The sequence below is a fragment of the Myxocyprinus asiaticus genome, chromosome 50 (assembly GCF_019703515.2).
Source record: "Myxocyprinus asiaticus isolate MX2 ecotype Aquarium Trade chromosome 50, UBuf_Myxa_2, whole genome shotgun sequence".
Taxonomy (NCBI): Eukaryota; Metazoa; Chordata; class Actinopteri; order Cypriniformes; family Catostomidae; genus Myxocyprinus; species Myxocyprinus asiaticus.
In genome coordinates, this window is record NC_059393.1 from 25,545,988 (window position 1) to 25,573,159 (window position 27,172).

The 27,172-nt window shown below is 38.5% G+C and overlaps 1 protein-coding gene across 3 annotated transcripts; it reads left to right on the forward strand.

Moving 5' to 3' along the window:
- The first annotated feature begins 1,871 nt into the window (after positions 1–1,871).
- Positions 1,872–27,047, forward strand: LOC127439139 (uncharacterized). Of its 3 annotated transcripts, none has more exons than XM_051695245.1 (7): positions 1,872–2,037; positions 3,689–3,826; positions 7,927–8,250; positions 9,470–9,802; positions 10,319–10,657; positions 12,107–12,229; positions 25,584–27,047. In XM_051695245.1, exons 3-7 carry the CDS (start codon positions 7,956–7,958, stop codon positions 25,637–25,639), a joined length of 1,146 nt encoding a protein of 381 aa, XP_051551205.1. In that variant the 5' UTR covers positions 1,872–2,037; positions 3,689–3,826; positions 7,927–7,955; the 3' UTR covers positions 25,640–27,047. The 3 variants fall into 3 exon arrangements, with proteins under 3 accessions (XP_051551205.1, XP_051551204.1, XP_051551203.1); XM_051695244.1 differs by lacking the exon at positions 3,689–3,826 and adding an exon at positions 13,246–13,292; XM_051695243.1 differs by lacking the exon at positions 3,689–3,826.
- Positions 27,048–27,172: the final 125 nt, after the last annotated feature.

Genomic DNA, 27,172 nt, shown 5'->3' on the forward strand with positions numbered 1-27,172 from the left:
ACTCTGGCTCGGCTGTCGGCCGTGGCGTGGCGTGGAACTCTGGCTCGGCTGTCGGCCGTGGCGTGGCGTGGAACTCTGGCTCGGCTGTCGGCCGTGGCGTGGCGTGGAACTCTGGCAATGTCATCTGCTGGTGTTAGTCCATTGTGTTTTTTGAAAACCAAAGTCACTGCACCCGGCGTTGCGGCGGCCGTGGCGTGGAACTCTGGCTCGGCGGTCGGCCGTGGCCTGGAACTCTGGCTCGGCGGGCGGCCGTGGCCTGGCGTGGAACTCTGGCTCGGCGGGCGGCCGTGGCCTGGCGTGGAACTCTGGCTCGGCGGGCGGCCGTGGCCTGGCGTGGAACTCTGGCTCGGCGGGCGGCCGTGGCCTGGCGTGGAACTCTGGCTCGGCGGGCGGCCGTGGCCTGGCGTGGAACTCTGGCTCGGCATCCGCCTCCCCCACAGTGAACGGGGAACCAATGAACCGTAGGGCGAGGTCGATATATTGAGCCAGGCTGAGGGAACTGTGACCGCCAGGCATCAAAAAAGAAATGGACTCATTCAGTCCAAATCTAAAACAGTCTTTGAGGGCAACCTCATTAAAGTCCACCTGGCAGGCTAGACCGCAGAAGTCCTCAACATAGTCCTCCAGGGGACGATTCCCCTGACGTAGGCACAGAAGTAAAACTGCTGGGTTCATGGTTGGTCAGGTATTCTATAATGTTGCTGCTGGCGATGTCAGTGACGAAGACGATGATGAAGATGAGAACCCAAGTGCAGTTTATTTACAAAAGTGAATCCAAAACCCTAACTATAAACGTGATTTAACAAAAAAATGAACTTGACATAAACTAGACTAGACTAGACTTGACTATGGATTGACTTGACTACAGCGTACCAAACACATACCATCACATTCAATACTTGACAACCAGACAATGCAAACATGAGGGCTTAAATACAAGACATGGGAGAACATAAACCAATGAACAAACAGAACTCATAACAAGCTAATTAAACAATAACCCAATGAAAACATGAACCAAGAACATGGAGGGAAAACAGAAATCACATGACAAGGGAAACAGGAACACATGACATGAACCAGGAACTAGAATTTCAAAATAAAAGACATGAATCAACACAATACACATGACACCGAGACACCAGCCAGGGATTTAATGTTCTCTGCGATTTTCTCAATTTCCTGACGATATGAATCAGATTAAAGAAAAGAGCAATTTAACTTCCAGTTAAATTTAAATTAATTTGTTTCTATGCCTTGTTCTAACATCAGACAAAATAATGTCAATGGCTGCATGGTCTGTTAAAGGTGAGGGTGAATTTAATGCAGAAGTCAAATAAGGTATTAAAGAGTCAGATATCAGCCACAGATCTATTCGTGATTTTAAAGAAAAATCTGATTTAAACCAGGTGTACATGGAACTATCAGGGTGTAAGTATCTATGCGCTATAAGGGGGTTAGCACCATCAGAAACCCTTCTTGGTGGATATCTATCAGCAACCGAATCAGGCGCCTCATTGAAATCACCACCAAGTAAAACATAGGCAGAAGGATATTTAAGTTTTAGATTAATTGTTTTAGAAATGTTACCATCAAATAGAGCTACATTTAACAAATATCTGTTAAACCCATATATGTTAACCATGATAAAAAATACTACTGTCTATATGGGTCACTAAAATTGTCCATCAATGTGATTGAACTTCCCCAAATAAGATGAAAGTACACATTTCTCTATAATGTTCATTATGTTTATTTGATTTAATATAAAGTATGATTTAATAATAATGATTGTAGTCTGGTTAATGCTCCAATACAGTAGATGGCGGTAATGCGCAACTGAAGTCTGAAACCCGCAATTAAACGGTAAATAAGAAGAAAAGAAGTGACGCAATCTGATGTTCTATCAACTCAACAGTCAGTCGATGTGTGTGCGGTTCAGAAACATATACAGAGAAACAGAGCAGATTAATAATAAACTCTCCATCAATATGAAGAAGCATTATTTATCGTTGTTACTCTTATTACTCGTGGAGGGTGAGTCAAATTCCTTTCTGTTTCTTCAACACTTTCGGTTTCAATATAAACCGGAAACTGCGCATTTGAGATTATTCTTTTATTTTATAATTCTTACAGTTTAACTATTATTATTATGTCGATTTATACGGATACAATATTAATTATTTAGGGAAAAAATCACCAAAATGTTATTTTTTATTTTTATATTACAGATGACTTCAGCTCTCTTAAATAGTACATAATGTATTCAGAATTAAGATATTTTAAAAATAATTAAATAGGAAGGTGCAGACGGTAGGCCACGCCCCTCATCACATCAACGGAGCAGAGTTTTATTTTATTTTATTTTTTAAACAATGCAAATAGTACAAACAAGTGTACAGATAGCAAAAACCTGTCAGGGGCATACAGGAAAAAGGTGTGGTAGTCAGTGTGTTTACTCGATGAGCTACTCAGGCCCCTGAAACACATCTTATTTTAATGTAAATGGTCATTACTTCTGACACCAGCAAAAAATAGTAATGGACTAATTGGACAACCCTGTCGAATTCCTCTTTAAATATCGAATCTATGAGAAGTTCCATAAGACAGTTTTACAGAGCTGTTAATTTGATTATACAGGGTTTTAATGACTTCCTGAAAATAGTCCCCAAATCCGAAAAAACTCAAGGGTCTTAAAAATGAAGTCATGTTCAATAGTGACGAAGGCCTTGTAAAAATCGATAAACAAGATAAAACTATTTTCATTAATGACTTCTATGAGATCTAATATAAGATGAATGTTATTGCAAATGTGTCTTCCTTTTATAAACCCTGACTGTAACTCATCAATAACACAATCTAATCCTGTTTTCAGCCTTTCTGCAAATATGGATGCGATAATTTTACCGTCATTGATAATTAAAGTGATATGTCGCCAATTACCTAATAATAATGGATCTTTGTCCGGTTTTGGAATTAAAGTTATTTGGCCTTGAGTCATTGAGGGTGACAAAACACCCTGATCAATGGACTCTTTAAAGACCATTAAAAGGAATTCAGTCAGATCTTCTAGAAATACTTTAAAGAATTCAGCAGTTAGGCCATCATTACCAGGAGACTTGTTTAATTTTAGTTTTTTAATGGCTGTTTTAACTTCTAAAATGGATATTTGCTTATCACAAATGGCTTTAAACTCTTCATTGATGTTATTAATATTATGTATTAAGGGCTTCAAAAAATCATCTGTTTTAATTACAGAGCATTCCTTGCTCAAATAAAGTTCACCATAAAAATGTGCAACATATTTTGAAATTATAATAGGATCTTGTATTTCCTGACCATTAACATTACGCTTCTTAATAGATGTTTTCCCCATTCCTTTTATCCAAATTAAAAAAATACCTAGAAGTTTTTTCACCTTCCTCTAACCAACATCGTCTTGATCTAACAAAAGCTCCTTTTGCCTCGTTTAGACACAATTCATCTAATTGAGCTTGTAAATTGGTTAATATTTGTAAGTTCCTGTCAGTACAATCATCTTTAATACTTCAAATTTTCTTAATAATTTCTTCTTCTTTTGATTTAGTAGACCTTACCAATTCTTTGCCTTTTGTAATAGCTCTAAAAGTCTAATGCGATATTTCATAAACTCCCAATTTTTCTAAAATAATTGAATACTGTATATGAGGAGTGTGACGAGGAGGAGGGTGTGGTCAGGCCGTGAGGGTGCACGGCTGGCACTGAATCAGATGATCAGCTGGAGCGTGAGATAAAGGGGAGCCGGAGGTGCCAGTTCGAGAGAGAGACGCACGCTGCAGCGCTGCATGTGTGTGTTTATTTATGATTGTTTTATGTTGAGTTTGACATAATTAAGCATTCATTTCTTACAAATGTGAAGCAAAGAGCATATTGCAACTGTTTTGGTTTCTTTCCTCTTTTTAGATTTTGACATTACATCAATACACATTTTAATCTCCTTCTCCAACACAGTATAAAGAGGCTTGCTGTTAATAAATTTGCATTTTGTGAATATGAAACTTATAGAAAAATAAAATTAATTTTATAATGAAACATGCATCATTGGAGACTTGATCCTTAGTATGATAACCAAAAATCACATGCTTATAGGATAAAGATTTTATTTTACTTTTTTTAAATACTGTGGACAACAAAAATCTCGACATCCTTCCAAAACGACTGGGTATGTTTGCAAGACCAAAACAAATGGGAGATTGTTTCAGGGAAACTTTCAGAAAAAGTATATATATCAATATCACTCCTGAATTTTTGTAGGAATTGTTTGGTGGGATAAACTCTATGAATTATTTTGTATGACATTTCTTTTACCTTGTTTGTGAGGAGGATTTTTTGTGGCAGAGACCAAAAAGGAGGAAGTAGAATCATAGTTGGGTAAAGTTGAATGGTGGTGAATGGGAGACCACAGCAAATGTAATTTTTGCTCACCCGTTTGCTCCAACAGCAAAAGGAAATATCAGCGATTGCGCTTTCTTGGCTTTTCAAAGGAAGATGATAATATAGAGCGCTGGATAACAGCAGTAAGAAGAGAGAAATGGGTTAATTTTTCTGTCACTCCCTCAGCAGCTGTGTTAGAAGCCTCAGCTGAAGGAACTGATTTTTAAAACTTACTCCAGGGTAATATAATACAAAGTTTAATGTTATAAATTTACATCAAATATTTTTAAATCGGAAATATAAAAAAGTTCGCTACATTTACATTGTTAACCTGTTCAGCTCGTAGGGGTTTTTTGAAACTGAAACTGACATACCCAAATCTGAAGGCTCCTCTTACCCACATACAGTGAAGTAAATGTAACATTTTGGTCTCGTTTTAAAGGAAACTTAATTATTGTAGAATTTGTCTTTGAATTATGTCTTTGAAAGTGCATAATTCTGGCCCGGAATGCTCTTTTTATATATGGCAAGTTTTGTTTGATTCCACTAGATGGGAGCAAACATTAAAAAAAAGTTTTTTTTTCTCTATCATTTACCATTCAAAATGTATTACTATGAAATCGAAGGGAGGCAAAGTGACCATTTAGTGTCTCCAAGGTCCCGGGTTATCCAAAATGCAAAAACAAGCTATTACAAAGAATATTACACCAAAATCCTACTTTTACTATTTGGTATACATGACAACAGCACTTACAAGGATTCCCAAACAGGTTTTCTGATCTTCTTTTCAAAGACACATAAAATATTAGTAACAGGATAGATGAAAATGAGACCTGAGACATGAAAATACTGAAGATGTTTTTGTTATTAATTTGTAATATCATAACAAATATATAAACTCTCTTTTGCTGCATGTTTTGCTTTTTTGGAGCCATATTGAGATAAATAATAAACTATAAAAAATAAAGTGTGTGTCTGCGTGTGCGTCTGCACGTGCTTCGGCGATACGAAATGCGTCTCACGTGAACGCACGTTACAGGCCTCGTGTTGACGCCCAACTGTGCACAGACTATGATGATGATTCTCAGACTCTGATTGGTCGGGAGGGAAAGATTGACATGTCTTTGGACAGCTCAGATCATCAGCTTTCCAGTGATACACTATATTGCCAAAAGTATTCGCTCATCTGCCTTTAGATGCATATGAACTTAAGTGACATCCCATTCTTAATCCATAGGGTTTAATATGATGTCGGCCCACCCTTTGCAGCTATAACAGCTTCAACTCTTCTGGGAGGCTTTTCACAAGGTTTAGGAGTGTGTTTATGGGAATTTTTGACCATTCTTCCAGAAGCGCATTTGTGAGGTCAGACACTGATGTTGGACGAGAAGGCCTGGCTCGCAGTCTTCGTTCTAATTAATCCCAAACGTGCTCTATCGGGTTGAGGTCAGGACTCTGTGCAGGCCAGTCAAGTTCTTCCACACCAAACTCGCTGATCCATGTCTTTATGGACCTTGCTTTGTGCACTGGTGTGCAGTCATGTTAGAACAGGAAGGGGCCATCCCCAAACTGTTCCCACAAAGTTGGGAGCATGGAATTGTCCAAAATCTCTTGGTATGCTGAAGCATTCAGAGTTCCTTTCACTGGAACTAAGGGGCCAAGCCCAGCTCCTGAAAAACAACCCCACACCATAATCCCCCCTCCACCAAACTTCACAGTTGGCACAATGCAGTCAGACAAGTACCGTTCTCCTGGCAACCGCCAAACCCAGACTCGTCCATCAGATTGCCAGATGGAGAAGTGTGATTCGTCACTCCAGAGAACGCGTCTCCACTGCTCTAGAGTCCAGTGGCGGCGTGCTTTACACCACTGCATCCGACGCTTTGCATTGCACTTGGTGATGTATGGCTTGGATGCAGCTGCTCGGCCATGGAAACCCATTCCATGAAGCTCTCTACACACTGTTCTTGAGCTAATCTGAAGGCCACATGAACTTTGGAGGTCTGTAGCGATTGACTCTGCAGAAAGTTGGCGACCTCTGTGCACTATGCGCCTCAGCATCCGCTGACCCCGCTCTGTCATTTTACGTGGCCTACCACTTCGTGGCCGAGTTGCTGTCATTCCCAATTGCTTCCACTTTGTTATAATACCACTGACAGTTGACTGTGGAATATTTAGTAGCGAGGAAATTTCACGACTAGACTAGTTGCACAGGTGGCATCTTATCACAGTACCACGCTGGAATTCACTGAGCTCCTGAGAGCGGCCCATTCTTTCACAAATGTTTGTAGAAGCAGTCTGCATGCCTAGGTGCTTCATTTTATACACCTGTGGCCATGGAAGTGATTGGAACACCTGAATTCAGTTATTTGGATGGGTGAGTGAATACTTTTGGCAATATAGTGTATGTGTCTCGTCATTATCCGTGGTATACCATATATATTTAGCTGATTTTATGAAAATAACAACCTATGTTCTGCACTACGGTGTTTACAAATATAAAAGATCTTCTTTGCGATTCATTCGGCGATCATTTGATCTGTTGATTTATTCCAACAAAATAAACTAAATATATATAATCTGGAGAATGTCTATGTTCATCAAATCTGAGCAAAATGAAAAATATTCAAATTCATAATCATACTTTGTTTTTATCTGTGTATTTGTTGCGGAAGTGGGAATTTAAACATTCAAATGCTGCGCGATGTAAAATAAATAGAAAATGATGGTTTTGTGTGAAAAGTAGAGGGTCTAAGCTTTGTAATGATACCACATATGACTGTTAATGTTCCATCAGGATATAGAAATATTGAAGGATGATCGTGATTATATAATTTTCAACCCGGGGGCGGGTTTAAGAGCTGAAGTGGTTTTAAATAAGGCGGAAACGTGTCATAACACGTCTGTGGAGCCTCAGTTTGTTCCTGTGAGTCAGCAGATGCCCTAACCCTGCCCCCACCCTAATCATAAACATATGGAGCCTTTGAGGCTGAGTTTCCTCCCAGGAACAAACAGAGGCACCTTTCTCCCATCGCACACAATCTGATCTTCCATCAACTCAACAGTCAGTCGATGTGTGTGCGGTTCAGAAACATATACAGAGAAACAGAGCAGATTAATAATAAACTCTCCATCAATATGAAGAAGTATTATTTATCGTTGTTACTCTTATTACTCGTGGAGGGTGAGTCAAATTCCTTTCTGTTTCTTCAACACTTTTGGTTTCAGTATAAAAACCAGACACCTGTGTTCTGTTATATCTGTTGCACTGACTGTGTGTAGTTTTTTCTTTTGCACATGAATGTGATCGGTCTGAACAGCCCCTAGATCACTATTAAAACACAGTATGCAGCTGTATTAAAAATACTTTATAAAACTTTATCACAACAGTAATATGACTGTAAATGAACAATATTAGTGGAGAAACTGTTATACAGCATAATAGTTAACATTGCTGTTTTATATACTGTCATTTTTATCTTTCTTTGTAATCTGTTTCTGTTTGTTCTGCAGGTGTGTTTAGTGAAGTGAAGATATCAGTGATGGAGGAAGAATCTGTCACTCTACAGATTGATGTTACTGAAATACAGGGAGCTGAGACGCTGCTGTGGACGTTTAATGATTCAAAAAATTTAATAGCAAAGATTGACAGAGAAAAAAATAATGAGATCACAATACCTGGGAATGATGATGGAAGATTCAATAACAGACTGCAGGTGGATAAGAGTGGATCTCTCACCATCACAAACATCAGAACCGCAGACTCTGGACTTTATAAACTAGAGATCAGGAGCAGTCGTGGGAGCTCATACAAGAGTTTCAGTGTTACTGTCTATAGTGAGTAGATCAAAACTTACTAATGTAATAATTGTGTGGATTAATTGTCTGTGAAGACACTCTGTCTGGAATAATCTCATATTTTTTCAAACTGAATGGTTAAAGTGGTAACTGTAAAGAAGACTTTAGTGGACTGATAAACACAAGTGATTTCATGGGGTCTTTGATTGAATGGAAACAAGCGGCAGGATATTGAACAACACTTTACAATGCAAGTAAATCACATTCATCTGTGACTCAATTTTGCAGTAAGTGAGTAAAAATGTTATTAGGCAGTGGCTAGTAAATGTTCATGTTTCAAGAGGTCCTCTACATTTCCTTCCCAGTATAGATCCGTACAATCATGACTTGCCAATGCCAAAATGGCTTCTGTGGCTGTGATATTATAAAAGCAATGTGCATGTTCTGGAATAGATATTCTACATTTCCATGTTGGCAGCAATAGTACTTTGTAAAAGGAAAATAAATGACACAATCACAATACACTGCTGCTCCAGTTCAGTATATGGGATGTCTTTAGGTCATCTGTACAATAGAGATGACACCAATTCTGAATTCATTTCCCCAAAATTAAGAGTTTATTATGAAATGCCTAAAACTAAATTGAGCAGAAAAACACACAGATTAAGCTACTGTATATTAGTGTAAAGGCGCTCTGGCATCACGTTATCTTGTCACAAACCTAGTTTGTCCGGCTGTAAAGTCAAGAGTCAGTCTGGCTGTCAGACACGTCAGATCATTTCATTTTGTTTCATTCTTATTCTCTGCAGTGTGTTTTTAGAGAAAGATGCTGGTATTCATCCATACTGCTGCTCGCTGTGTGTCTCCACATCGGTTCAGTGTCGTTAAAATAACCGTGACTGCAACTGTACTTACATTAATGTGTGAGAGAGAGGCAACGGTCAGCTCTTATTCTAAGCCTATGGGTTAACAATTTCAAGCGTGAAAAGCACTATTATTTACAAATAACATGTGCGGATTGATTTTTGTCATAACTGTTGATGAATGCATTTAAAGCAGGTTTTAAAATCATAACGACAGCAAATGAAAAATGACTGTGGATATTATGAGTTGAAGAACATTTTAAGCTGTTATTTTTTTCAGGAAAAATGTGTAATACTCTTAATGGCTTTAGATCAGCTGAATAGATACAACTTAACTAATCTCGTTGGATCTTTTTACATGTGTGTTTGAATAACTGTTTGTGTTTGTTCTGCAGGTGAGTCTGGTGTTGAGACAGTGTCTGTAATGGAGGGAGATTCTGTCACTCTACACACTGATCTTACTGAAATACAGAGAGATGATGAGATCCCGTGGAGTTTTTTTAGACCGGAAGAAACTCTCATAGCAAAAGTCAGTATAGAGAATGGTCAAAGGAACATTACAGTACAAGATGATGCTGCTGATGGGAGATTCAGAAAGAGAGTGAATGTGGACAGTGAAACTGGAGATCTCACCATCAGAGACTTCAGAAGAAAACACTCTGGACTTTATCAGCTACAGATCATCAGATCACAGACCATATCAAAGATCTTCAGAGTTACTGTTAGTGGTGAGTAACTCACATGATTCAATATATTAATATTCATATTCTGTATATCACGTTGTCTGTTGAAAACAAGCCAGAAAATCAATTCGTTTTATAGAAAGATTTTATTGATGTTATTGAAAGAACAAAAAACCAAAAGCACTAAACTGGAGAATTGAAGGAGAAATGGAGATTGTGAAGAGCCAGTAATAAAGCAGCATAATGACATGATTTCAGTTTATTGTGTGTATGAAAACATGTGCAGTAATCTTGAACAATCATCCTCATATTAACAGTCACACAGGAAGACATTTACAGCTCAGCTCCACCACAATGAAACATTAACTGGGAATATCAAACAACCATAATGACATTTTACTGCTTCAAAATTAAAACATTTATTATAATGAGTAGAAGTAGCACCATTTGCAGTAATAATATCATCATAACAATAAAATAATAATATTCACTGACACACTTTTGTGATATTATAACTCCTTTATTAACAGGACTGTTTTATCATTTCTGTGTGTTTTTTAGATGTGTCTGATGTTGAAACAGTTGAACTGAAGTCTGTGTCAGTGATGGAGGGAGAATCTGTCACTCTAAACACTGATCTTACTGAAATACTGAGAGATGAGCTGCTACTGTGGAAGTTTAAAACTGAAGGCATCATCATAGCTAAAATCAACAGAGAGGAAAATCAGATCTCAGTATATGATGGTACTGATGGGAAATTCAGAGGTAAACTAGAGTTAGACAGTCGGACTGGATCTCTCAAAATCAGAGACATCAGAACTGAACACTCTGGACTTTATGAACTACAGATCAGCAGCATCAGAGGAACCAAACACAAGAGATTCGATGTTAATGTCAGAGGTCAGTAACTCAAATCTTTCTATATAAAACTGTATTATAGATCAGTGATGTAATCTTCTCCAGTTTGCCTTTAATTTACAAATTAAACAATTTCCAGTGGTTACAGGTACAAATTTATAATGTGTTTAGAAAAAGGGTTTCACTCCTTGGTGATATTCTTAATTATTTGGAGAACTAAATTATTGCAAATTAAAATATATAATTAATATTGCACAATGGGTAACATCTGAGTAAAGACACAATAAAACATTTTAATACTTTTTGTTTTGTGAAATTAAAGAACATGGATGACTTATCACCCCTGTGAAAAATTAAATGAACCCTAAAACCTAATATCTGATTGAAGAACACTAAGCAGCAATATCTACTAAACATCATCTGTAATTTGAGTTTTGCTCAATCCTGTGAAGGATTTTTGGATTGAACTGATAGACTGGTACTGTAGGTCTTCTTGTATAAACGGCTCTTTTCTGGTTCTCCAAGTCATCTCATCAGGACTTTGAGAAGGCCACTCGAAAACTTTTATTTTCAGCCATTCAGATGTTTTGTGCTTTTGTGTTTTAGATCATTGTCCTGCTGCATCAATTTACACTTTAGCTTCAACTCGTGCACAGATGTAGATGTTCTCCTAGAATTGTCTGGTACTGTATAGAGCAGAAATCATGCTTCCTATAATAACACAAAGCAGCAAAACATCCCCTTACAATCACATTTTCTTTCACTATATATTACACTGTATGTATTACATTCTTCTGGCAAAAGTTTCATTTGAAATCATCTGTCCATAGAATATTATCCCCAAATTCTTTCTGAACATTCATGAGATGAGTTAGTTTGATGATATTGTGGATGTTTGTGTTCAGTAGGTCTGAAGTGTTTGTAAAGGGCTGGTCAAGCTTAGAGAGTTTGATGACTAGCTGATTAAGGTTGATCATCTCTGGATTCAGTTCTGATGAAGAGTGTTGTGTGCTTCATTTCAGGTGTTTTCAGAAGACGAGGGTTAGAAATACATTAGAAGTGGATATAATCTACTTATCTGTCCAGTTCTTGTTAAGTGGACCCCATATTTCACTTCTGTAGAAAACTATAGTGGGGATCACACTGTCAAATAGTTTGTGCCATATTGAAGTTAATGTTTAGATTATTGAATTGTATTTTTAATGCATACAGGGCTTTTCTGGATTTTTCTTTTAACGCCTGTTGAAGCTTTCTTTAGAGTTGCCATTTTCACTTATTTAAGCAAGTTTGTGCTTGTTTGTTTTTTTATGAAGTCGTTTATTAATATGGAGTCACTGGAAGAATTTGTTCTTTACTATTTTTTTAATACTTAAAACAGACGTTGGTTTGGGCAAGTTTATGATACGGGCAGCCAAATGTTTATAGTTCTGATGATTCATAGATCAGATTCAGTGACACTAATGACTCTCTCTCTCTCTTTATCTATTCCAGATCCAGGTCTGTCTCCAGGTGCTATAGCAGGAATATGTGTTGGTGTTATTGTTGGTGTTCTGTTGCTCGTGGCTGCTACTGGTGTGATTTACATGATCTGTAAAAAAAAAAAAAAAGAAATTGGTAAGTATTACCTACAGCAGACACAGCAAAGAGGAAAAATAATGAGCTTTATTGTTCAAAAAAATCTTTTAAAAAGAAATAAAAAGTCTTCAAAAGAAGTCATAAAAATAGTGCAAGTTTGCACTATACTTACCATTTTGTGTCCACAAGTTCAATTTGACAAAGTTTGTGTATTTAATAGAGTCTGTGATTACTTTTAAATCAATAATAGATGAAGATAATGAACTTCTGTGTGAACAGCATCTCTCTCTCTGTCTGTCTGTAGAAAACTCAAAAATGAACAAATGTGCTCCAAATAAGATCTGTTTGCTCTCACCAGCAATAACAGGATGTTTGTGATAGTTATCACATGAATATGATTTGTTTTAGTATTAGTGTATTGTAGTCTCGTTTAATCTGTCCATTCAGACATCAAACAACATAAAGAAACGATTTTGTTCTCTTTAGTTTCAGACTAAAGAACACACAGTGCTAGCACATACATGTACACATTACGAGCAGGGCTTGTTGAATAAATCCATTGTTTGCAATCCTGAAGAGATTTCCTTCCACTGTGAGATGCAAATTACTCTTGTTGAACTAACAAATATTCTTCTTTTGTAAGTCACTTTTGAGAAAAGCGTTTGTTAAATGACTAAATGTAAAGTCTAAGAACACTCATTTGTGGTAAAATCACTGTTACGTTCGATCTCTTATGGCTCATTGCTTTGTTTACCAACAGGAAACATTCAAACAATCATTTAAAACCATTCTTGAATTTGTAGCTCCGCCCATCTCTGAGATATAAAAACTGAAAAGACAATAATTTAACATCAAAGTACAATTACAAATAATGAGCAATGAAAATGGTTTATTCTACATCAATGTAAGTTTGCTCTCCTGTAATCACAGTCATTTGAATTATATTTATCTTTTCACTCAATTGAATATGAAGCGATTGTATATGGTTTAATATCTGTCTTCCTGTGATAAAGAAGATCAGGATCTATTATAGATCATAATCTGTTTGCTTTCAGCACGGAAGAGGAATCGTCCATTATGGAGGTGAAATCTGTAAGACACGGTAGAGCTGTTAACTATACCTGTGAATTAACCAGAATTAACCAGTTTACAGGAAGTGTTTGTATGATGTGATGTCATTTATCTTGTTCATTCAGTCATCATTACATCATTAACAACATGATAAAGAAACACCATTAAAGCTGATGTGTTTTTTAAATGTTACAATTCTTTATAGTATCCCAGCTTAATATTTAGAGACCATTTGATTAGGGATGGGTGGATCAATCCTAAAGTATTGATACTTCCGATACTGATGTTGTATCAAAAATATTGATCCTCACACAAAAATATCAATTCTAAAAAATAAAATAAAATTGGGATATTATTATTTTGTTACCACGAACAATAATCATAAGTTTCAACATGAAATAAAAATGATTAGGCAATATTAGCAAATACTTGTGCAGGACTGGAACTATTTATTCTTCCGCTCATCTTAACATAAATAAATGCTGAAAGACACAAGCAGAAAGCACTTGCACCATCACAACCCAGATAGCACATGGACGTCTCTGAGATGTCTGTTTTTCATCTGGATAGCATCGCATTTTAATTAACATCTGCTAAACATCTTAAAAAGATCAGATTTACAAACATTCTTAATCATAAACATCTCAAAGACATCTGATGAACTTTTTATTGACATCCAAGAGGAAATTTTTTTGTACGTATTGTAGATAAGCAAACAAACTAAAAAATACGTCTTCCAGATGTAATCACACATCAAATAGATGAACACTCATTCAAACAAGAGTGATCAGTGCCTTGTAGAAGTAATGATAGTAAACCAGAGAAACAGCTTCTGGAGTAAATTTACACTAAAATAACAACATATCTAAAAATGACATTTCTTATGAGTTTGTGACCTTTATAACAAGTTTATTTAAGTTAAAAGTTATTAGAACATTGATAATGTTCTGTAATAGTTGTTAATAATATAAAAATAGTTAGCCATGGTTTTACTGCAGTAATATTGTAGTAGTAACCATGGTTAATTGTGTGGTAACTATGGTTTAACTAAATCCCATGGTTAAACTATAGTTACTGTAAGAGTAAACAAAATAGAAGTCTAATAATTTTCTCTTTAGGCTCATAAATGTAAAACCAAAAAAATGACTTTAATTAAGACTAACCATACTATTTTAAATTACCCATTTTATCTCCAAAAAATCCCCAAAAATAAATTTAACAGAAGTATCGTATTGGTATCGGTATTGATGATATTGGACTTGAAATTATTGGTATTGGATCGAAAAGAAAATAAGTGGTATCGCCCATCCCTACTATCTGATAAGTTAACCATTTGTAGGTTGATTTCCATTTGACCCTTCTGTAAGTTTTTGTCTTTCCAAGTGACTATAATAATCGTTTGCCTTGATTCTGATTCACAGTCTTCACAGTTTTTAATCAAATTACTGAGTAATTAACAATTTCTTTTACAAAAAAATGTAAGACAAATATGCATTACAATGTCACTCTTCATACCAGCCCACGTAAAAATATTCTCCATTCCGTTTATGAGAATATTTTTCCAAATACCATGTCATTCACGGCAATTTCCCATTTAATGTAGTTTTATTAACAAGGTTCAGGAGGAGCAATTTCATTTAATCCGACCAATCACACAGCCAAAGTAAGATTATATAAACAGCTGCTTACATCTATGTAGCTCTGAGAGTTTCCGGCATTCGGCCCCACCCATTGCCCATGAACAGACCCATACAAGCAGCTCATTCATTTCACAGCATCGACTGCTACCACTTTAAGTGCTACTTTTACTTTGTCTTTCCTCCTAATCTCTATTCGTCGGAGCAAATCATTGTGTGCAGCTGCTTCCACAACTGGCTGCTTCGACGACGTACACATGTGAAACAGCTCTCTATGACTGTTCAGATGTTCTCATCTAAACTTTCCACCCAGAGTGGCCCATTCACGTGAAGCTGCTTCCGCAAACCGGCTACTTCTGTGCCTCATACATGTGAAACAACTCCCTGCGTCTGCTTACAGGTGCATCTCAATAAATTAGAATGTCGTGGAAAAGTTCATTTATTTCAGTAATTCAACTCAAATTGTGAAACTCGTGTATTAAATAAATTCAATGCACACAGACTGAAGTAGTTTAAGTCTTTGGTTCTTTTAATTGTGATGATTTTGGCTCACATTTAACAAAAACCCACCAATTCACTATCTCAAAAAATTAGAATATGGTGACATGCCAATCAGCTAATCAACTCAAAACACCTGCAAAGGTTTCCTGAGCCTTCAAAATGGTCTGTCAGTTTGGTTCACTAGGCTACACAATCATGGGGAAGACTGCTGATCTGACAGTTGTCCAGAAGACAATCATTGACACCCTTCACAAGGAGGGTAAGCCACAAACATTCATTGCCAAAGAAGCTGGCTGTTCACAGAGTGCTGTATCCAAGCATGTTAACAGAAAGTTGAGTGGAAGGAAAAAGTGTGGAAGAAAAAGATGCACAACCAACCGAGAGAACTGCAGCCTTATGAGGATTGTCAAGCAAAATCGATTCAAGAATTTGGGTGAACTTCACAAGGAATGGACTGAGGCTGGGGTCAAGGCATCAAGAGCCACCACACACAGACGTGTCAAGGAATTTGGCTACAGTTGTCGTATTCCTCTTGTTAAGCCACTCCTGAACCACAGACAACATCAGAGGCGTCTTACCTGGGCTAAGGAGAAGAAGAACTGGACTGTTGCCCAGTGGTCCAAAGTCCTCTTTTCAGATGAGAGCAAGTTTTGTATTTCATTTGGAAACCAAGGTCCTAGAGTCTGGAGGAAGGGTGGAGAAGCTCATAGCCCAAGTTGCTTGAAGTCCAGTGTTAAGTTTCCACAGTCTGTGATGATTTGGGGTGCAATGTCATCTGCTGGTGTTGGTCCATTGTGTTTTTTGAAAACCAAAGTCACTGCACCCGTTTACCAAGAAATTTTGGAGCACTTCATGCCTCCTTCTGCTGACCAGCTTTTTAAAGATGCTGATTTCATTTTCCAGCAGGATTTGGCACCTGCCCACACTGCCAAAAGCACCAAAAGGTGGTTAAATGACCATGGTGTTGGTGTGCTTGACTGGCCAGCAAACTCATCAGACCTGAACCCCATAGAGAATCTATGGGGTATTGTCAAGAGGAAAATGAGAAACAAGAGACCAAAAAATGCAGATGAGCTGAAGGCCACTTTCAAAGAAACCTGGGCTTCCATACCACCTCAGCAGTGCCACAAACTGATCACCTCCATGCCACGCCGAATTGAGGCAGTAATTAAAGCAAAAGGAGCCCCTACCAAGTATTGAGTACATATACAGTAAATGAACATACTTTCCAGAAGGCCAACAATTCACTAAAAATGTTTTTTTTTTATTGGTCTTATGATGTATTCTAATTTTTTGAGATAGTGAATTGGTGGGTTTTTGTTAAATGTGAGCCAAAATCATCACAATTAAAAGAACCAAAGACTTAAACTACTTCAGTCTGTGTGCACTGAATTTATTTAATACACGAGTTTCACAATTTGAGTTGAATTACTGAAATAAATGAACTTTTCCACGCCATTCTAATTTATTGAGATGCACCTGTATATGTTCTCATGCAGCTCATTTAGGGCAAGATCCATTCAGCGATTCTGTTTGTCAACTTCTAACATGAATATCACGATCGTTCTCCATTCATTGTGCCCTTCAGAGCACGATTTATTCCATTCGGAATACAGGAGCAATCAAGCAACAGCGAATTCGACCGATACTCTTAATTACAACTTCTTTTCAAACCAATGCAGACATTTTAACGCAAGGTTGATGCTACGCAGCATTCGCTCTAACCATTCTACAGCATACGCAGTTATACACAGTCTACTACAAACTTCCACTCATCTCTACACTATAACATCACTTTCCCTCCTCCCATCACGACAAATGCTTCACACAGGTAAAATCAATCTATCATTTTATTTTACAGACAGTAATCTAGTATACTCTTTACAGATCTATACTTTTGCCTGAATCATTGGATTACAAACTTTTATTTACAAGCTTGATTATACAACTAAATTGCTGCATGATTTTAAAAGTGTTCAACAATCTGTCATAATTTTACATTCCACCCAATTTTAAAGTAACCGGTTTAAATCGACGCAGTATGATTCAGCTTGGCACCTTGCTTTATACTCCAGTATTTCAGTTTTTCTGTAGAATTTATTACAAGTCATCAATATAAACAAGTCATTTGTTTCACCACACTACTGCAAACGATACTCTTATAGTATCTATTAAATCCAACTCTAAGGCACAAACTCCTACGATTTCATACATTCTCGTCAAACAAGGCAAGTTACCCCATGCCAATAACAGTCATGAAATGACTCGCATTACATTGGAAAATAATCTACAAAGCTCCAAACCATATGCTTAAGTTAATAAACATCACACTACGGTATTCTTTTGGGCACTCAGTTTCAGGTGCCTTCTAATTTCATGACAAACCAGCTTTAAATGACGTTGTTTGTGTGCACACGCAAGCATGTGTTCTGACATTTAATCTAGCAACTATTATGTTCAGGCATCCATGTTTACCACTTTACCATGTTTTCTATTGGCTCAACGCATCTCTAAGCAGCACAAATGTGCTGTCCATGTACTGCGTTGTCTTTCGGGCCGTGCAACTAACCTCCCACTACACTGCAAACAGTGCAATGCACTGTCCAAGCGCACTGTGGTGTCTTTCGGCCATGTGACAAACTCCCACTACACTGCAATCAGCGCACGTGCTGTCCAGGTGCTGAAACTGCATCTGCATCTCCAAGATCAAATACGGCATCCCTGAAAAATGATACACTAGTCATTATTTCCGCATTGGTGCCGCAACCACAGCAGCCCAAAAAGGGCTGCCCGGGCAACAAATACACCTACTAGGTCATAGGATACATATCTCAACGACATCCATCTCCATATCGGAAACGCTCAAAAAGCCCTCATCAGCTAACCATGAGGCATTCACGATCAGGGTCGGAAGGGGTCGCTTACTTATCTCTGTCAACCAGGCCGGCCCCGCCATTTGGATGCAGCGGTGGTCTCTCCAGTCAGTCCGGGGGCCCCCCTGGCTCAAAATGCTAGTCACTATACTCAGGGACCCTCCCATTCGAATCGCAGCAGGGGGTTCTCCCTCTCGAAAGTGCGAAAGCTAACTCATGTTTATTCTTATCGTGGGCTCCCAATTTGAAATTCTAGGAGGACTCCCCCATTTGAAATGCAAGGAGGGCACCTCCAATGTGTCTGAAGGGGGAGCCAGGTCGGTCTTCATTGGCTAGGATCCATGATAGGGCTTTGCAGACCCCTCCAACAAAGTCTATTCTAGGGCTCTCCTATTCGATCAGCAGCGGGATCTCCCACCCGAACGCAGCGCGAGCTATCCACATTTATTCGTATCATGGGCTCGCCCGTTGACTCCCCCTTTATATGCTGTGAGCACCCTTCCCATTCGAATGCTAGCTGGGCTTGCTTGCTCGAGCGGCTGCCGAGTCTCCCAACAGTAACCAAGGGGGGGCGGAGTTTAGCAAAGGGTCGATTGTGTGAGTTGGAGGAAGGACTAACTGTTTGTAAAACCAAAGACAGATGGAGGGTGTATTAGTTTGAAAACAATGTTCTTATTTTTGCAGTTCCGTTTGGTGATGCTAATGGTGCAGAAATGACACACTTCAGCTTTAATAAAAATATTAAGACAGAGCTGATTATATGCTGTTTAATTTTAGCATTTAGAACTCATTATGTTGTTTAACGTCTGATTAGTTTTGTGTTCACTAGACAGAGAAACAGCCATGCATTTTAAGTCTAGGCCTTCAGTGCGATTCATGCCATTAAGAAAGCACAGTTTCACAATGAATAATGGATGCAGTGGTGGTCTCTCTGGTCAGTCCGGGGGCCCCCCTGTCTCAAAATGCTAGTCGTAGTGCTAGTCACTATGCTCAGGGGCCCTCCCATTCGAATCGCAGCAGGGGGTTCTCCCTCTCGAAAGTGTGAAAGCTAACTCATGTTTATTCTTATCATGGGCTCCCAATTTGAAATGCTAGGAGGACTCCCCCATTTGAAATGCAAGGAGGGCACCTCCAATGTGTCTGAAGGGGGAGCCAGGTCAGTCTTCATTGGCTAGGATCCATGATAGGGCTTTGCAGACCCCTCCAACACAATCTATTCTAGGGCTCTCCTATTCGATCAGCAGCAGGATCTCCCACCCGAACGCAGCGCAAGCTATCCACATTCATTCGTATCATGGGCTCTCCCGTTGACTCCCCCTTTATATGCTGTGAGTGCCCTTCCTGTTCGAATGCTAGCTGGGCTTACTTGCTCGAGCGGCTGCCGAGTCTCCCAACAGTAATCAAGGGGGGCGGAGTTTAGCAAAAGGTCAATTGTGTGAGTTGGAGGAAGGACTAACTGTTTGTAAAACCAAAGACAGATGGAGGGTGTATTTGTTTGAAAACAATGTTCTTATTTTTGCAGTTCCGTTTGGTGATGCTAATGGTGCAGAAATGACACACTTCAGCTTTAATAAAAATATTAAGACAGAGCTGATTATATACTGTTTAATTTTAGCATTTAGAACTCATTATGTTTTTTTACGTCTGATTAGTTTTGTGTTCACTAGACAGAGAAACAGCCATGCATTTTAAGTCTAGGCCTTCAGTGCGATTCATGCCATTAAGAAAACACAGTTTCACAATGAATAAGACACTATGCCTATCATACATTACGTGGTAGTCAACTATTAATACCAACTGACATTTTAAAAACAGGTCCACACACAAAAGCCAGAACTTGAAGTGACACTTAATGCTCAAGCAAGACTAATTTTAACTGCAGCATGACTGTTATGTGAATCAAAAATCAAAAATCTTAATTTTTTATATGAATCTACCAAGGAGGTCTATAATACCTGGAAAAATCTATCTAATAATATTTGCGGTTTAAATGGTGCTTAAAATAAATTTTGTTTCATCAGGGTACACAGTTATGCTGCGTTCCATTAAAGTTGGATATTCCTACTTGAGATCTCCGACCATAAATGCATTCCATTCCCCGATATTCAGAACTGCAACTGTTCCGTTAGATTAGCAGGGGTTTGACTCTCATTAGAGATGTCTCCTAGCAACCCAACTGATAAACAATGCTGCAGCGCTAGCATTTGTGCTTCAGGTGTACGATTATCAAAAGAGATTATAATGTTTTATACACCTGTTCCTGTATCAAATCAATCAAATCACTTTATTGTCACACAGCCATATACACAAGTGCAATGGTGTGTGAAATTCTTGGGTGCAGTTCCGATCAACACAGCAGTCGTGACAGTGATGAGACATATACCAATTTACAATAACATCAAATTAACACAGCACAATTTAAACATCTGATATACACATAATTACACTCAACAATATACAAATAATAACATACACTGTACAGTATACATTTTATACGCACTATATAGATACACATTATTCAATAAAAATAAAAATATATAAAAAAGTATATATAGTATATATAGAATGTACAGTATTGTACTGTATTGACATTCAGGCTGTTGGTTGATAGTTAGTTGTTAAGAGAGAATATAATATAATAATAATATAATTTATGACAGTCCGGTGTGAGATATAAGAGTAAGGGTAATAAAGTGCAGTGCTGATGTATTTGATCGTGGGAGATCAAGAGTTCAGAAGTCTGATTGTTTGGGGGAAGAAGCTGTCATGAAGTTGGCTGGTGCGGGTCCTGATGCTGCGATACCACCTACCTGATGGTAGCAGTGAGAACAGCCCATGGCTCGGGTGGCTGGAGTCTCTGATGATCCTCCGAGCTTTTTTCACACTCTGCCTTGTATATATTTCTTGGAGGGAGGGAAGCTCACCTCCAATGATGTGTCTGGCAGTTCGCACCACCCTTTGCAGTGCTTTGCGGTTGTGGGCGGTGCTATTGCCGTACCAGGCGGAGATGCAGCCAGTCAGGATGCTCTCTACAGTGCAGGTGTAGAACCGTGTGAGGGTGTGGCGGTTCATTCCAAACTTCCTCAGCCGTCTCAGGAAGAAGAGGCACTGATGAGCCTTCTTCACAACGACTTCAGTGTGGATGGACCATGTGAGTTCCTCAGTGATGTGGATACCCAGGAACTTGAAGCTGCTGACTCTCTCCACCAGTGCTCCATTGATGGTGATGGGACTGTGTTCTCTGTCTTTTCTTCTGAAGTCCACCACAAGCTCCTTTGTCTTACTGACGTTGAGGGAGAGGTTGTGCTCCTGACACCAGTGTGTCAGAGTGTGCACCTCCTCTCTGTAGGCTGTTTCATCATTGTCAGTGATCAGACCTACCACCGTCGTGTCATCAGCAAACTTAATGATGGCATTGGAGCTATGTGTTGCCACACAGTCATGTGTGTACAAGGAATACAGTAGTGGGCTGAGAACACAGCCCTGCGGGGCTCCAGTGTTGAGGGTCAGTGATGAGGAGATGTTGCTGCCTATTCTAACCACCTGGCGTCTGCTTGACAGGAAGTCCAGGATCCAGCTGCACAGTGAGCTGTTTAAGCCCAGAGCCCGGAGTCTCTCATCAAGCTTGCAGGGCACTATGGTGTTGAATGCTGAGCCGTAGTCTACAAACAGCATTCTCACATAAGTGTTCTTTTTTTCCAGGTGGGAGAGAGTAGTGTATATTGTAGATGCAGTGGCATCATCAGTGGAGCGGTTGTTGCGGTAAGCAAACTGCAGCGGGTCAAGAGAGAGAGGCAGCACAGAGCAGATATAATCTCTGATTAGTCTCTCAAAGCATTTGCTGATGATAGGGGTCAGAGCAACAGGACGCCAGTCATTTAAGCAAGTTATTTTTGATTGCTTTGGAACAGGCACAATGGTGGATGTTTTAAAGCATGTGGGGACTACAGACAAAGAGAGGGAAAGGTTGAAAATGTCCATAAAAACACCAGCCAGCTGGTTCGCGCACGCTCTGATGACGCGGCCCGGAATGTCATCTGGGCCCGCGGCTTTGCGGATATTCACCCGTCAAAAGGATCGGGTTACATCCGCTACAGAGACGGAGAGTGAACTAACCTCTGTAGCTTCAGCCGCGAGAGCTCTCTCCGCGAAGGCGGTGTTATTTCCCTCGAAACGAGCATAAAAAGTATTTAGCTCATCCGGGAGAGAGGCAGTGGTGTTCATGGTGGAGTTTTTATTCCCTTTAAAGTCCGTCATGATGTTAATTCCCTGCCACATGCTTCTAGAGTTGGTGGTGTTAAACTGTCCTTCAGTCTTGCTCCTGCACTGGCGTTTTGCGGTTCTGATAGTTTTCGGAGGGCATAACTGGCTTGTTTATGCTCCTCCGCGTTCCCAGAATTAAAAGCGGAGGTCCGCACATTAAGTGCTGCGCAAACATCGTTATTAATCTAAGGTTTCTGATTCGGATAGATCCTTACTGTTCTGGTTGGAACCACGTCCTCCACGCACTTTTTGATGAAGCACATTACGCTATCAGCATAAAGCTCGATGTCGTCATCAGAGGCATACCGGAACATCTCCCAGTCCATTTGATCAAAACAGTCCTGTAGCATGGAATATGATTGGTCCGACCAGCACTGGATCGTTCTGAGGGCGGGTGCTTCCTGTTTCAGTTTCTACCTGTAAGCGGGCAGAAGCAGAATGGAAGAGTGGTCCGATTTGCCAAATGGTGGGCGGGGGAGGGATTTGTAGCCATCCCGGAAGGGAGAGTAGCAATGGTCCATAACCCGGTCCCCTTGTGTGTTGAAGCTAATGTGCTGGTGGTATTTTGGTGCGACTGATTTTAAACTGGCTTTATTAAAGTCCCCGGTCACAATGAACGCGGCCTCAGGGTGCACGGTTTCTTGCTCACTTATACTCCCATACAGTTCCTTGAGTGCCCGGTCTGTGTCGGCTTTTGGCGGGATGTACACAGCTGTGATAATGACCGCTGTGAATTTCCTCGGTAGCCAGAATGGTCGACACAGAAGCATAAGAAGTTCCAGATCAGGAGAGCAGAAAGACTTGATAGAATGTACGTTCCTCTGATCACACCAGGATTTGTTGATCATAAAACATACACCACCTCCTCTGCTTTTACCTGAGAGGTTTTCGCTCTGTCCGCTCGGTGCACGGAGAACCCCACGGGTTCAATGGCTGTGTCTGGAATCTCCGCAGACATCCAAGTTTCCGTAAGGCAGATAATGCAGCAGTCCCTTGTATCTCGTTGGAAAGAGATCCGCGCTTTCAGCTCGCAGAGCTTGTTATCCAGAGACTGAACATTTGCCAGTAGAATACTGAGTAACGGGGGTCGATTTGCGTGGCGTCTTACTCTGGTGAGAACGCCGGCTCTGTTTCCCCTTTTCCTTTTGCGTTTCTGTGGCCGTGCTGCCCAGACAAAGGGCTCCGCTTGCGTGTTTGTAAACAGCGGGTTGGCATTGAGGAATTTGAAGTCCGGTTTACGGTGTGAAATTGCTGAACCAATGTCCAAAAGTGTTTGTCTGTCGTAGACAATAAGGCAGACAACATCCAAGCAAAAAAAACATAAGAATTGTGAACAAAATAAACAAAACACTACTATGTTGTGTCGGAGCTCGCAACGCAGCAGCCATACTCGGCGCCATCTTGAGTCTATACTCAAGATGCAGGTGTTTGTTAAACAAGCTTTAATATCATGTAATGTGGAAACGAACTCATTTATCGATATTACTTAATAAGTGAATGTTTATCACTTACTTTGTATAGTGTCGACATGTTTGTGTGACATCATGCCCCTGCATCTCGGCAAAATCAGAGTTGAGAATTTCTGCATGAGCCTACAAGTTGTAATTCTGACTTCAAGATGCATTCCATTGCACTTTTACTAGTAGGAAGTTGTAAAATCTGACTTGATCCGACACTGAATGCTCAAGCAGCTTAATTTACACTTATAAAACTCCTGATGTTGCTGTAACAATGCAAAAAGCACTTACCAATTTACTTGAAGTGAAAATCAGTCCTCCTTTCCACTTTAATAGATTAAGCAATCACACGGTCATGCAGAACATTTAATGTTTTTAAATCCATAAGGATCTCTTTCTCAATTCTCAGTGATGACGATCTCGTGCTCTTCGCTTTCGAATTACGTACATCGCTTAAAGTGTGATTGCATCACTCAAGGCCAGCTAGAAGGCCTCGACCATGAAATATCCTAAAGATCACACCCACCAAGAACAAATAAATCAATCTGATTGGCTGATGAATCTGACATTAGTTGCTCATTCATTTGCACTGTTGAGGGATTCTGTAGAAATTCTGAAGGCCTGACTGCTTTGGCTTCGGTTATGCGATTTGTGAAACAGTAGTCACACTTCGCTTGTAAGCATCAAGGAATAAATTCTGACTGGGTTAAACTTTTCGTTTTTCTCTATTTGTTTGTAGATTAATTAAGAGTGGAAAGCGATTAAAAATACATATACAAGGTGATTGAGAATGAAAGGATGAAAAATATTTATTTATTTGGCATGTTAGGCCAGCAGAGAAGGCTTTGCTAGCCCTGAGAATTCACCACTGCAGAGAAACATTATAAATGATCTGTTCTCTTTATTTACCTGAACTCTAATACATTTGAGAATGTGCATGTTGCTATGGAAACAAATAATGAGATTGACTATTGTGTTGATTGTGCCTGTTGTGCTGATTCAGTACATTTCTGTTATTAATCAACTTCTGAGTTTGTGTTTTATACTAGACAAAGGTTGGCAATGATCTTGAAGCCCAATAAAAACACTAATTAGAAATGTGTTTTGATATGAAATAAAGCTCATTGTAAAGGAGATTGTAGCACAATTCAGTTTTTCAGATGAAGATTCACTTAGGAGGAGATTAGATATGAAATATTCAAGTTACTGGTACAAAACATATTTAATTGAAGTGTCATATTTAGTCATTTTCTTCACTGTTTGAAACGGAGCAACACAGTTTATTTAGTTTTTGTGCAAATAAGTTTTGAGCTTTTTACTATTACAATTAACCAAAGGTGTTTTTAGTGTTTAATTACATTTTAACTTATTAAACCAGGTCTGACTTCATCTGTCTGTTTGTGTTATAATCTATATTAACACTTGACAGAATGTTTGTGTAGATTATGGCTTCATTAAATTAATCCATCAAACACTATTAATACAGTCATTTTAAATGTTTAAATGTTGCATCAACACTTCATGTAGATTTCAGACTGATCACTGTTTCTTTTCCTGTTTTTAACTTCAATCTTACTGTGTTTTCTTATAGGTAGAGGTTTAGGTGGTTATGAGGACACACAAGTCCGTCTGAATGGAGGTTCCTAAACAGCAACAGAATTTAATCAGTGTAACAATATAAACATGAGCTGTGTTTGAAATTAACACTTTAGCACTACTGAGCTGAGAAACTTAACAAGACTGAACAGGTTCAATTGATTTGGAATAAATTAGAAAAGTTTGTGCTTTCATTCATTATAAAGCTGATGTAAAACTGCTCATTGTTAATTACAAACATAATTAATGCTAACTAAATATATAAGGGATAGATTTCATAAATATCGGCCAGTGTCTATTCCCGTGTAATGTGAAGTGTTCGAATCTCTTTTTATGAAGATAACTTTCCATATAACCCATTCCGTTTTTATATGTTCAGTCATTCTTTTACATTTGTTATTGTTTTGTACTTTGTGCCACATTTTTGTCCTGTATTATTTTAAGTTTTTTATATAGTTCTTAAAATACAGTATATCACGCTTCATATATTTTACAGCTTAATACTTGCCTACCAAAAAAAGATAACTTTCCATTCTTTAAAGATAAGTTTCCAAATGACCATTCCATTTTTATACTTTTAGTCATTGTTGCTTTTTAATTAGTTTTTAATCATTTTTATTTAGGTTTTAACATATATCATGCTTCATATATTTGTAAGCTTCGTGCTTGCCACTTGAAAAAAGCTAACTTTACATTTTTGCAGATGACCATGATTCCATTTTTATACTTTTAGTCATTGTTATGTTTTTATTTGTGGTTATTTTGTACATTGTGCCTCGTTTTTATACTGTGTGATTTTATTCTCTCTTTTTTTATTTTTCTATATTTGTTAGCATATATTGTGCTTTATATATTTTTCAGCCTCATACGTGCCTGCTGAACAAGAAACTGTTGCAAATATGTGAGCGTATTTTCTGTTAAGTAAATCTGCCAGTTTGATCCGATCAACATGTGAATCTGATGTTTTAAAGTGTCTTGAAAACCATTTCAGGTCAGTTCTCACCACAGTTTTGAAAAGCTAAAATTAATGTGCAGCTGTCCTGTCATCTGTTAAAATGTTAGTATTTCATGAACTTTTAAATGTAAGCTGATATCAGAGTGACTGATACTGTGATATTGTGTACGGTACAGATATCTTACTATCATTCTGATATTTAATACTGTATACGTGAGGATTCTAGTTCAGATATACTGCTGTTATATGATCTCAGTCTGTCAGTATGATAGTTCACATACTCTATTTGCATGTCTTAAAGTCTCTAGTACAGTTAAAGCTACAACTTAAGATCTCACTGTCTGATTATGTCTGCTGTCTAGTGGACAAATGCTGCTTTTGCTCTTGATTTAACAGGGAGAATTAATGTCATTTATTTGTCTTTATAACAAAGACTGTACTAAAATGTAGTTTAAAGTATGCTGATTGTGCATCGTGCAAAATAAAAATGGATTAAAAAAATTATCTTAGTTTTGAGTGACTTATTATTATCTTAGTTTTATTGTTGAATAATTATTGACTAAATTATAATTCATTACACAAACCAAGAAATGACCAACAAGTTAACAACCCAAATTATTATTATTTGA

Bases quoted from the DNA above. Each gene is read 5' to 3' on its own strand.
- LOC127439139 (XM_051695243.1), top strand. From the start codon at position 1,899: ATGTTCTATCAACTCAACAGTCAGTCGATGTGTGTGCGGTTCAGAAAC. The intron at 9,803-10,318 runs GTGAGTAACTCA...TGTGTTTTTTAG, and splicing joins CTTCAGAGTTACTGTTAGTG to ATGTGTCTGATGTTGAAACA. The intron at 12,230-25,583 runs GTAAGTATTACC...GTTTTCTTATAG, and splicing joins AAAAAAAAAAAAAGAAATTG to GTAGAGGTTTAGGTGGTTAT.